The sequence below is a fragment of the Dryobates pubescens genome, chromosome 8 (assembly GCF_014839835.1).
Source record: "Dryobates pubescens isolate bDryPub1 chromosome 8, bDryPub1.pri, whole genome shotgun sequence".
In the NCBI taxonomy this organism is placed as follows: Eukaryota; Metazoa; Chordata; class Aves; order Piciformes; family Picidae; genus Dryobates; species Dryobates pubescens.
Window position 1 is genome coordinate 40,172,635 of NC_071619.1, and position 12,582 is coordinate 40,185,216.

The 12,582-nt window shown below is 43.7% G+C and overlaps 1 protein-coding gene across 2 annotated transcripts in view; it reads left to right on the top strand.

Moving 5' to 3' along the window:
• Positions 1 to 12,582, top strand: part of STXBP5L (syntaxin binding protein 5L) — a 255,306-nt gene that overhangs the window by 128,357 nt on the left and 114,367 nt on the right. For both annotated transcript variants that reach the window (XM_009906530.2, XM_054163231.1), the window contains exons 5-6: positions 205 to 339; positions 9,797 to 9,860. In XM_009906530.2, coding sequence (XP_009904832.1) covers positions 205 to 339; positions 9,797 to 9,860 — 199 coding nt within the window. The remainder of the gene's footprint in view (positions 1 to 204; positions 340 to 9,796; positions 9,861 to 12,582) is intronic.

Here is a 12,582-nt window from a genome sequence, read left to right on the forward strand (position 1 = left end):
CCTCCAGCTTCATTCCATTCCCTCTAGTCCTATCACTGCCTGATATCCTGAGAAGTCCCTCTCCAGCCTTCTTGTAGGCCCCCTTCAGACACTGGAAGGCCACAATAAGGTCACCTCGGAGCCTTCTCTTCTCCAGACAGAAAGAGTGTTCAAAAAATATTGTAAGCACAGTATTCAGTCACTTCTTTTGTTTTTCCTTTCCAGGATTACTTACTGCCACCTGCCTTTCCAGAGTAAATGGCTTTATGTTGGAACAGAGAGAGGAAATACACACATTGTAAATATCGAGTCCTTCATTCTTTCCGGATATGTTATCATGTGGAACAAGGCAATAGAACTGTAAGTGCAGGCTTCTTTGCATTTCTCTCTGTGGTGATTTTCATAGCTGCCTTAAGCTTTAATTTCAGGAATTATTTGTTTTTACTAATATTAGCAAATCTCTTGGAAGTATTTTTTACTGTCATGAATGCATGTGCTGTATTAACTGTTTTGTACAGGACCTTAGATGTTGACGACGGAGTTCGGAATCAATACGGACGACCAATGTGGTCAAAGTATTTTTCAGTTTAATTAAGGAACCTCTACAGCTTATATAGACTCACAGAGCACAGTTTGCATAGCTTCATTGGTTCCCCACAATCGTCCACACGTCCTACTGTTATACATTATTGGTTAAACTACTAGTATCACACAAAGTTGTTGATCAATGTATACATCCTGTTACTCCAAGATAATTCTCTGTGTTTACAGCTAAGAATGGAATGGAATAGCATAGCATAGCATAGCATAGCATAGCATAGCATAGCATAGCATAGCATAGCATAGCATAGCATAGCATAGAATCCAGGTTGGAAGAGACCTTCAAGATCATTGCGTCCAACCCATCATCCAACACCACCTAATTGACTAAACCATGCAACCAAGCACCCTATCAAGGCTCCTCCTAAACACCTCCAGTGATGGTGACTCCACCACCTCCCTGGGCAGCACATTCCAATGGCCAATCTCTCCCTCTATGAAGAATTTCTTCCTAACATCCAGTCTGACCCTCCCCTGGTGCAGTTTGAGACTGTGTCCTCTTGTTCTGGTGCTTGTTGCTAGAGTGAAGAGACCAACCCCTTCCTAGCTACAACCACCCTTCAGGTAGTGGTAGAGAGCAATGACATCTCCCCTGAGCCTCCTCCTCTCCAGGCTAAACAGGTTGCCTGGGAGAAGAGCCCAGACCCCACCTGGCTACAACCTCCTTTCAGGTAGTTGCAGAGAGCAGTAAGGTCTCCCCTGAGCCTCCTCTTCTCCAGGTTAAACAATCCCAGCTCCCTTAGCCTCTCCTCACAGGGCTTGTGCTCAAGGTATCTCACCTTCCCTGGACACATTCAAGTGTCTCAATGTCCTTCTTAAACTGAGGGGCCCAGAACTGGACACAGTACTAAAGGTGTGGCCTAACCTGAGGCATGTGCTTCATGTTGTGAGGAACCTGGAACCTCTGGTAGCAAACTGAAATTCACCAAGCTCATTGCACCAAGAGGACAGTATCTTTGAATAGGGTGACAGTGGTGTATCTAGTTCTCTGTCCCAAGCAGACATCACCTTGGTAGCAGCCACTTTACTCTGGAATTCTTCCCTTTCCTTTTTACATCATATTGTTACTGATTTCTGTCCCCCCAGATGACAAAACCAATGCCTTGTTTTCTTTCCTCCCCTGTCACCATATCAAATTTCATAGGCACAGTCATAAAAATTGAATTTTATCCTCAGAGGAAATAATAGCTAATATTAGTTATAAATTAAGTCCTGAACAGACTAACAATGCAAAGGCAACATTAATCTTTTTGTCCGAGTTTGTTTTCCAGTCCTGAAGCGTAACCGATTCTAGCAGTTAAAGGGAAAACTCCTGTAGAGAGTGTGTGCACTAAGTTTCAGTGGAGCTGGCCTTGGCCACAGCTGAGAGAGAACATCAGAAGATGGGGAATTTTAGAAACATTTCCTCTAGCAATTCTTGTCTCAGGCATTTCTATCATCTCATGCACTGTCACTACCTCAGACCACACTGAAGCATCTTTTCATCTAAGAGTAAAGAATAACTCAGAACTCTTTCACTTTTCACTGCTCTGTAGCAGACCTAATCCTTTGCCAGCGATGTTTAAGGCTCATGATATTGTTTGGCTTTCTGCTCTCTCATATGCAAACAATTTCTCTCTTTTCCTTCAAAATATTTGAAAACAAGTCTGGAAGAGAAAAATAGTCAGTAAGCCAAGCATGTCTCCTTTTAGTCCAGCTACAGGGAGCTAATTTTCTCAGCCTGAGGGATAATGCATTTTGTGGAAAGTCATCTGTTGTTGGAAAAGAAAGGAAGGTCTTGGTATGAGTCTACTGAAGTCCAAAAATAAGAAGTCTGCATTGTAAGCCCCTTCCCAAGCATAAAGAGACCAGTGTTTGAACACTGGCTAATGAATCAATAACTGAAACTTGTCAACATTTATGGAATTTGGAATATGAAAGAATTCTGCAAATTGGAACTTGGTTATGAGCCATAACTTGGTCATTCTTAGCCCTTTCCTTGCCCATCTCCATTTCCAACATGTGCCTTAGAGCCAACAGTTCCACAGTAGTGAAGGAAAGCTGCACATGGGAGAAGTAACAGCCTGGCAACCACTACTACCCTCTCTGTGCATACCCAAGTGGAAGTAGTTCCTAGTATAAAGAAAGTCCAGGTTGCAAGGCATCTTTCTTCTAGACACTTCAGAATTTGTGTCCAAGGCTCAGAGTTGCATCTTAGAATCACAGAATCATGGAGTCAATAAGGTTGGAAAAGACCTCAGAGATCATCAAGTCCAACTTATCACCCAACACCTCATGACTAAACCATGGTTTCAAGTGCCACATCCAGTCCTCTCTTGAACACCTCCAGTCATGGTGACTCCACCACCTCCCTGGGCAGCACACTCCAATGACCAATTACCCTTTCTGGGAAGAACTTTCTCCTCACTTTGAGCCTAAATTTCCCCTGATGCAGCTTGAGACTGTGTCCTCCTGTTCTGGTGCTGGTTGCCTGGGAGAACAGACCAACCCCCACCTGGCTACAACCTCCCTTCAGGTAGTTGTAGAGAGCAATAAGGTCTCCCCTGAGCCTCCTCTTCTCCAGGCTAAAATGAACTTGAGCAACTGGAGCATCTTACTTGCTCCGGTCCCCAGCTTTGATCCACAGTATGTGAATGATGGATCTAATTTACTCATTCTTTTTAATTTCTCCATGGCTCTACCAATGAAAAGAAAATCTTAAAATCTCTGTTGTGCTGGACCTTTGTGGAAGGCAGAGCTGTGGGAGATGTCTGGCTGCTGGCAGTACAGAATTGTCTGCTTATGCACGTGCTTTTCTCAGCACTGACACATTCAGTCAGCTCCAACTCTGTAACAATGACTAATATACATATTTTCCTTATTTTTTTTGATCCTCTCCTAACTCCTACCACTTTCTGCCACCAGATTTTCTTTATTCTTAAGAATCATTATATTGCTTCTGTAACAGTGCAGACTATTTTTCTTCTTCAAGAGGAAACTTGTTTTCTCTTGATTTCAGTCTGTTTTGTCATATATTATTTAAAGAATGCCTTGGTATTTGAAGTTCTTGCAACAGTATGTGAGTCATTCTTTTTCTTAGAGTACAGAAAGATTCTCAGAATGATGGAGTAATACATAATTTCTGTGCTTCTCACATTTTCCTGGGGCCCAGTTATAACATTGCAGAAGACTTCTTTTTGAGCTTTCCACTTTTAGAAGACCTGTTTTACAGCAAATGGCTTCTGCATTCCAGCCCTGTTCTTCTGAGCAAGACTCAAGTCTGATGGCATATCAGCTTTCTCATCTTCCAAAATCACAGAAACATTCAGGTTGGAAAAGACCCTCAGGATCACCAAGTCCAACCATGAGAATAGAATAGAATAGAATAGAATAGAATAGAATAGAATAGAATAGAATAGAATAGAATAGAATAGAATAGAATAGAATAGAATTAACCAGCTTGGAAAAAACCTTCGAGATCATCAAGTCCAGCTTATCACCCAACACCATCTAATCAACTAAACCATGGCACCAAGTGCCCCATCCAGTCTCTTTTTAAACCTTTCCAGTGATGGTGACTCCACCACCTCCCTGGGCAGCACATTCCAATGGCCAATCTCTCTTTCTGGGGAGAATTTATTTGTAAGATCAAGCCTAAACTTCCCACTGGCACAGCTTGAGACTGTGTTCTCTTGTTCTGTCACAAGCTGCCTGGGAGAAGAGACCAACCCCCACCGGGCTACAACCTCCCTTCAGGTAGTTGTAGAGAGCAAGAAGGTCTTCTCTGAGCCTCCTGTTCTCTAGGCTAAGCAGCCCCAGTTCCCTCAGCCTCTCCTCACAGGGCTGTGCTCCAGACCCCTCCCCAGCTTAGTTGCCCTTCTCTGGACACCTTCCAGCAACTCAACATCTTTCCTAAGCTGAGGAGCCCAGAACTGGACACAGGACTCAAGATGTGGACTAATCAGTGTTCAGTACAGGTGCACAATGTCTTCCCTGCTCCTGCTGGCCACACTGTTCCTGATGCAGGCCAGGATGCCATTTGCCTTCTTGGCCACCTGGGCACACTGCTGGCTCATGTTCAGCCTACTATCAACCAGTACCCTCAGGTCCCTCTCTGCCTGGCTGCTCTCCAGCCACTCTGACACAGCCTGTAGTACTGCATGGGGTTGTTGTGGCTGGAACACACCCCAAATAAATTAATGCCTACAGCTGTCAGGAATAACTCCTGATGAAATCCAAGCCAGCTCAAAGTATCACTTGTCTCTTGTCTCTTAATAAACTTCTGGTTCAGCGCAGCTGTCAGGGGAACCTTTTGTTCTGTTTTTCAGTTCTTCCATGGTATGTTTTTCTGGGCTTAAAGGTCAATGAAGGCTATGAAATGTAATCTTTTGTATCATTACTTCATACTTCTTGCTCAGTTGAAGGCAACTTTTGCCTCAAGAAATTTTTTACTGCAAATCATTGCTGATACTTTTTGGACTTGACCTTTCCCCCCCTCCCCTCCCCCCGCTGTGTATGGACTTTGTGTTTTATCCTTTTCACATCTTTTTAGAGCTGTGCTTTCCCAGTTGTTCTCAGCAGTACCCCAGTTAGTATTTGGGAATGAAGACTTCTCTGCTCAACTGTTTCACTTATGCCTTATTTTTGCCTCCTGATTCTTCCTTATTTTCCCCTTTCTCAAAGCATAGGATTTAGTTTTTCTAGCCTCCTGAAGCCAGCTTGAAGGAGTGCCTCTACACAAGTATCTGGCATCAACAGCAACGTGTTTTATCACAATAGCTTCAAGTGTGGTTGGTTTCCCAGCACCTCTGCATCCTTTCCAGGAGCTGTTGGATCTCTGCTTTTGCTTTAAATGTTATTCAAAAGAGTTTTTCTTTCTTTGTGTCCTGTTCCACAATAACAGCATGCAACTTTCCAGTCTCCTTGACAACTCTACCGTAATAGCAATGAGGGAAACATCTTAGATACATGAAAGCTACAAGGCAAAATGTTTTTGTGTGTAGACATTTCCACATATGGTATAATTTAATGTATGAAAGTAGTAATTACTGTATCTGTAGCTCTGATACTGTTTCAGAGTTCTGTAAACTAATAGAATAATTTAATAGTTTTGTTTGCAAAAGACCTCTAAGAGTCCAACCTAGCAACCATTGATATAATACAGTTACCTAAATAATGGCTTTATTTAATCCTACTTGTAGTGCAGTCACAATGTCTACCCTCAGGAGAAATTTGCTGTAAAGCCTAATGCCTGGCACTCCTTTGACAAGCAACACTTCTCTAGGGTTTGAAAAGAAACCTTGCTATTCTATTTATACATCATTTCCTTGAGGAGACTAAGAAGGTGCAAGAAGTGAGGCATCGATCTGACTTTGGCAGACTGTTCCTGATCTTAGTGTCGTGCAAAGGACTAGCTTTGGATTCCTAGCCACAGTCCTACACTAGGAAGAGATAACATCACTTCAGGAGAAGCAAGCAAGATTTGTTGCCAGAGAAGATTTCTCACATCTCTCTTATACCTAGCCATAAGGCAGCAATAAACAAGTGAAAGTGTGTGTAGCATGGAGAAAGTGATAACCCTTTCCTGCACAGTTTTCTCCCCGGCTCCATTTGAACTGGTGCTATTGTTTATCAGTAAATAACAAAGTTGGTGAGGGGTTTGGAACACAAGCCCTATGAGGAGAGGCTGAGGGAGCTGGGGTTGCTTAGTCAGGGGAGACCTTATTGCTCTCTACAACTACCTGAAGGGAGGTTGTAGCCAGGTGGGGGTTGCTCTCTTCTCCTAGGCAACCAGCACCAGAACAAGAGGACACACTCTCAAGCTGCACCAGGGGAGGTTTAGGCTGGAGGTTAGGAAGAAATTCTACACAGAGAGAGAGATTGGCCATTGGAATGTGCTGCCCGGGGAGGTGGTGGAGTCACCATCACTGGAGGTGTTTAGGAGACTTGATAAGGTGCTTACTTGCATGGTTGAGTTGATTAGATGGTGTTGAATGATAGGTTGGACTTGATGATCTCTAAGGTCTCATCCAACCTGGTTTATTCTATTCTATTCTATTCTATTCTATTCTATTCTATTCTATTCTATTCTATTCTATTCTATTCTATTCTATATCCTACCCCAAACACCTCCCCCAAGATGGGACTGTGTATGTCCCATCTCAAACCAGACCAAAAGCTTTGTGCTGCACTTAGTGACTATTCCTTGTTGTTTACTTCAAAGAGCAGTTGGGTTTGATGCAAATACTTTACTTGATAGGTATTTTAAAAAATCCACAATGTTTCTTGGAGCTGTGGAGAGGAACTGCAGGAGGACTGCTAGGGAGTAATCTCTGCAGTCCCACAAATGTTCAGAAACATGTGATGTCATCACTACAGAAACAGTGTGTGGTCTTATCTGAGATGGCGCTTCTGAAAGGAGTTTTAGGGTATGCAACTACTTGAAAAGGATCCATTCCAACTTCCTGACAAAGTCAGAAAGTCCTCAACAGGACAGGGAAAGAAAATAAAATGGAAAAGTTTGTGGGTCAAGATAAAACCAGGGAGTCCTCTTGCCAGTTACTGTCAGTGGGCAAAATAGACTTGATTTGGAGAAAATACAATATAACTCATTGACAGTTAAAATAAAGTAGATTGGTGAAAAAGAAAACAATAATTAAAACAAACAAACAAGCAAAACCCACCAAAAACTAAACTGCCTTCCCTCCGACTGCTGTTTTTCCTAGGCTCAGCTTCACTCCTTCATTCACAGTTCCTCTGCCTCCTCCCACTCTTCCACCCCAAGCAGCACAGGGAGGGTGGAGAATGGTGTTGCGGTTGGTCCATAACAGCTTATCTCTGCTGCTCCTTCTTCCTTATACTTTTGCCCTGCTCCAGCACACATCCTTTCATGGGCTGCAGTCCTTCAGAATAAACCTGCTTCAGTGCTGTAAAAGTATAGATCCCTCTTCCCACACAGTGCAGGGTCTCCACAGGCTGCAATTCCTTCAGGAAATACCCTGCTCTAGCGTGGGGTCTTCCATGACCTGAGCTGCGGAGGAGGTATCTGGTCTGGCATGGTTTGCTCCACAGGCTGCAGGGGAATCTCTGCTCCAGCACTTGGAGCACCTCCTCCCCTCCTTTTTTGCTGGCCTTGCTGCTCACAGGGCTGTCAGAACTGTTTCCCATTCTTATTTTCCCCCTCACTGCCTGTGCAGCATTTTTTTCCCTTTCTTAAATTTGTTTTCTCTGAGGCACCACCTTATTGGCTGCAGGGCTCAGCTGTGCCCTGCACTGCGTTCATTTGAGACACTGGAGACCCTGGCCTCTCTTCACAGCGACTTCCTCTGCAATTTCCCACTGCCAACATCCTGACACATACATCTGATATTTGCACTAACAAGAATGGAACCAAAGACTCATACACACACTGGTGGTGTGCATGTGAAAGTCAAACAGTGGTTCATTGAGTCTTCTAGTGGAGTGACACACCTGACAGACTCAAACACTAAAATTGGAAGAAAATGGAAGCAGCCTGACCAAGTCAGTTATAATACATAACAACTGAAGATGGTGACTTGCTGTTACGTGACCAGAGAAGGGCAACAAAGTTGGTGAGGGGTTTGGAGCACAAGCCCTATGAGGAGAGGCTGAGGGAGCTGGGCTTGCTTAGCCTAGAGAGGAGAAGGCTCAGGGGAGACCTTCTTGCTCTCTACAACTACCTGAAGGGAGGTTGCAGCCAGGTGGGGGTTGGTCTGTTCTCCCAGGCAACCAGCACCAGAACAAGAGGACACAGTCTCAAGCTGCACCAGGGGAGGTTTAGGCTGGATGTTAGGAAGAAATTCTTCACAGAGAGAGTGATTGCCCATTGGAATGTGCTGCCCAGGGAGGTGGTGGCGTTGCCATCATTGGAGGTGTTTAGGAAGAGACTGGATGGGGTGCTTGGTGCCATGGTTTAGTTGATTAGATGGTGTTGGATGATAGGTTGTATGCGATGATCTTGAAGGTCTCTTCCAACCTGGTCTATTCTATTCTGTTCTATTCTATTCTAACTAAACTTTCAAAAAATACTGAGGAGTAAGGTAAAAGAAATATTAAGAGACTGCATGTATCAGAGAGGAAAGAGAATGAGGAAAATTAATCTGTGATCCATTTAGTGCACAGATTGCTCTGCTTCATATCAACTTTCTTGATAATATATATGAAGGTCTTCCTCAACCAAACTAAAGAAACAGGTAATAATGTAATACTAAAAAGATCATGCTCCTAAAAGCAACAGAACACTAATATCCTGAAAAGCAAAAAGAAATGTTATTGTAGTGTAATAAATCCCAGGATCCTCCAACTATTGAGGTGAGGAGAAAGTTCTTCCCAGGAAAGTTGTTAGCTATTGGAATGTGCTGCCCAGGGAGGTGGTGGAGTCACCATCCCTGGAGGTGTTCAAGAGGGGATTGGATGTGGCACTTGGTGCCATGATCTAGTAGTCATAAGGTGTTGGGTGACAGGTTGGACTTGATGACCTTTGAGGTCTTTTCCAACCTTGTTGATTCCATGATCATTTACAACAGATTCAAAAGAGCAATGGAGGAGGTAGGAAAATGTATTGTGTTAGTGAAGGTTACTCCTTTTAGCTGCGGTCTTGGCATGAAAGTCTGAGGCTACTACCCTGCAAGAGTACAAGATAAAAATAAGACTGGTAGTATGTTTTATAACATTTACAGAGGAACAACTGTTTTGTGTAACAATGGAAATATAATTAGTCTAAAGTTAAATGTAATGTGGGGTGACTTAGGTCACGTAAGGGTTTGCCTCTACCCAAAGACAGATGGATACATTCATTGATGGACAGTGACATCTTCAACAGAATATGGTGGCTTCACAGATTTATCTAAATTGTTCTTGACTTTTAACATTGGTAGGTATAAAGGGAGTGGAGAATAAAAAAGGCAAAACAAAAGCCTTGGAACTGAGAGGGGGGAATGGCTGTAATAGGAGGAACAGTGAAATTGGATTTGAAAATAAAATAGCAGAAAGGATTCATCAGCAAAAGAGAATTTTTTGCCTATAATGGCAAAAAGGAAAGAGAGGAGAATGTGGAAAGAGATTAATAACTTTCAGGAAGCTTTCTTCCTCTGTCAGGCCTTTTATAATGACCTTTAAACTGTTGGAGGTATTCATGAACACATCTAGAAATCAAGGTAAGCATCTCTTTCTTCATACAGAAAACATTCACAGATGTGAATCAATTTTTGTCTTGCAGATCCACGAAGACTCATCCAGGTCCAGTTGTACATTTAAGTGACAGCCCAAGGGATGAGGGGAAAGTGAGTATAACTAATGGTATAAAACATTGCAGCCTGTCATAGCCTTCATTTGCTTTGATAGCTCTTTCTTTTTGCTTAATCACCAATGTTAATATCTGCTTTCTTTCTGTATCTGCAAGGCCACTTCTACTATTTTGCCATTTTAAAGAAAAAATAATCTTTGTAGAATTATAGTGAGTAAAAAATGATGACACAGACAGCATCCTGTACTTTGAAACCCATAGCCAATCCAACCTAGCCCTGATGAAATAAACACCACTTTGCTTAAGGAAGAATTGACTAAAAACTCTAACATCATTTCAGTGCTTGGATTAACATGCTGTTATGAAGGCATTATAGTAAATTTTCCATAGATATGAAGCATTTCCTTACATAAAAATGACATCAATAGTAACAGACAGTTAGAACTTGCTGCTATTTGTGAACAGCGTTGAGAACAGCAAAGAGCTATTAGCAAGTGAGAGTCCATCATCAGTAAATTTCAGATGACACCAAGCTGGGGGCAGGAGTTGATCTGTTAGAGGATAGGAGAGCTCTGCAGAGGGACCTTGACAGGCTGGACAGATGAGCAGAGTCCAAGGGCATGAGACTGAACACATCCAAGTGCCAGGTTCTGCACACTGGCCACAACAACCCCATGCAGTGCTACAGGCTGGGGTCAGAGTGGCTGGAGAGCAGCCAGACAGAAAGGGACCTGAGGGTACTGGTTGAGAGTACGCTGAACATGAGCCAGCAGTGTACCCAGGTGGCCAAGAGGGCCAGTGGTATCCTGGCCTGCATCATAAATAGCGTGGCCAGCAGGAGCAGGGAAGTCATTGTGCCCCGGTACTCAATATTGGCTAGGCCACACCTCGAGTCCTGTGTCCAGTTTTGGGCCCCTCAGTTTAGCAATGTTGAGTTGCTGGAAGGTGTCCAGAGGAGGGCAGCAAAGCTGGGAGGGATCTGGAGCACAGCCCTATGAGGAGAGGCTGAGAGAGCTGAGGTTGCTTAGCCTGGAGAAGAGGAGGCTCAGGGGAGACGTTGTTGCTGTCTACAACTATCTGAAGAGAGGTTGTAGCCAGGTGGGGGTTGGTCTCTTCTCCCAGGCAATCAGCACCCAAACAAGAGGACACAGTCTCAAGCTGTGCCAAGGGGAGGTTTAGGCTGGATGTTAGGAAGAAGTTCTTCCCAGAAAGAGAGATTGGCCGTTGGAATATGCTGCCCAGGGTGGTGGTAGAGTCACCATCACTGGGAGTGTTTAAAAAGAGACTGGATGGGGCACTTGGTGCCATGGTTTAGTTGATTAGGTGGTGTTGGGTGATAGGTTGGACTCAATGATATCGAAGGTCTTTTCCAACCTGGTTAATTCTGTGTTCTGTATTCACAACACGAAGCATTAGGGTCAGAGAGCCATGCAGACATTTTGGTTGGAAAACACCTTTAAGACCAAGTCCAACCTTTATGTAATACTACCAAGCCTGGCTAAACCATGTCCCTCAGCACTGCATGTCTGTGTCTTTGAAACACGTCCAGGAATGAGGATTCAGCTGTCTCCCTGGGGAGCCTGTTCAGCATTTAAGAACCCTATCAGTGAAGAAGTTTCTTCTAAAATTGAACCTGAACCTCCCCATGATACCATTAGGAGGGAAACGCACAACTGCCTTATTTTTTTAATGGTAGTTTTCCCCAAATGAGATACCTGCTTTATTAAAGCATTTCTATGTTCCTACTGAATTTATCTGAGCATTTTGCCTTTGTCTAAGGGGCATTTAATTATGTCCTTATTTTTTACTGCTTTTGCCTATCACATTTTATACAGGACTGCATCTTACAAATGGTGTATCTATTTGACAGTGTGCCTCACATAACAGCTGATGGAAACTTGCAAGCAGTTTGAATTGCTAATACTGACATGGGGGGCATTATGCTGAAATGAATATGGGTGCCTGGAAAAACAGTGAAGACCACATCTGAATTTAATTTGCATTATTCCTCTTTGGACTTATCCATGTTGCAAACAAAACTGTGTGTCCAGTTCTGGGCCCCTCAGTTTAAGAGGGACATTGAGACACTTGAACGTGTCCAGAGAAGGGCAACAAGGCTGGGGAGAGGCCTTGAGCACAGCCCTGTGAGGAGAGGCTGAGGGAGCTGGGGTTGTTTAGCCTGGAGAAGAGGAGGCTCAGGGGAGACCTTATTGTTGTCTACAACTACCTGAAGGGAGGTTGTAGCCAGGAGAGGGTTGGTCTCTTCTCCCAGGCAACCAGCACCAGAACAAGAGGACACAGTCTCAAGCTGCGCCAGGGGAGGTTTAGGCGGGAGGTGAGGAGAAAGTTCTTCCTAGAGAGAGTTGTTAGCCATTGGAATGTGCTGCCCAGGGAGGTGGTGGAGTCACCATCCCTGGAGGTGTTCAAGAGGGGATTGGATGTGGCACTTGGTGCCATGGTTTAGTCATGAGGTCTGTGGTGACAGGTTGCACTTGATCTTTGAGGTCTCTTCCAACCGTGGTGATTCCATGATTCTGTAAATGATACACTTGCCAGCTAGCCTCCCAGCTAGTTATATTGGCTCTCTATGCAGTTTTGGAACAATCACAATACATGAAGCAAATTATAATACATCAAATAAAGCAATTAAATGCTATGACACATAGTGTTTTAGCCTCAAACCAGAAGTCATCAAGAAATGTTATTTAACTACCTATGGCAAAATGCCTGATAGAAAGTAAGGATTCTTGATGAGGTAG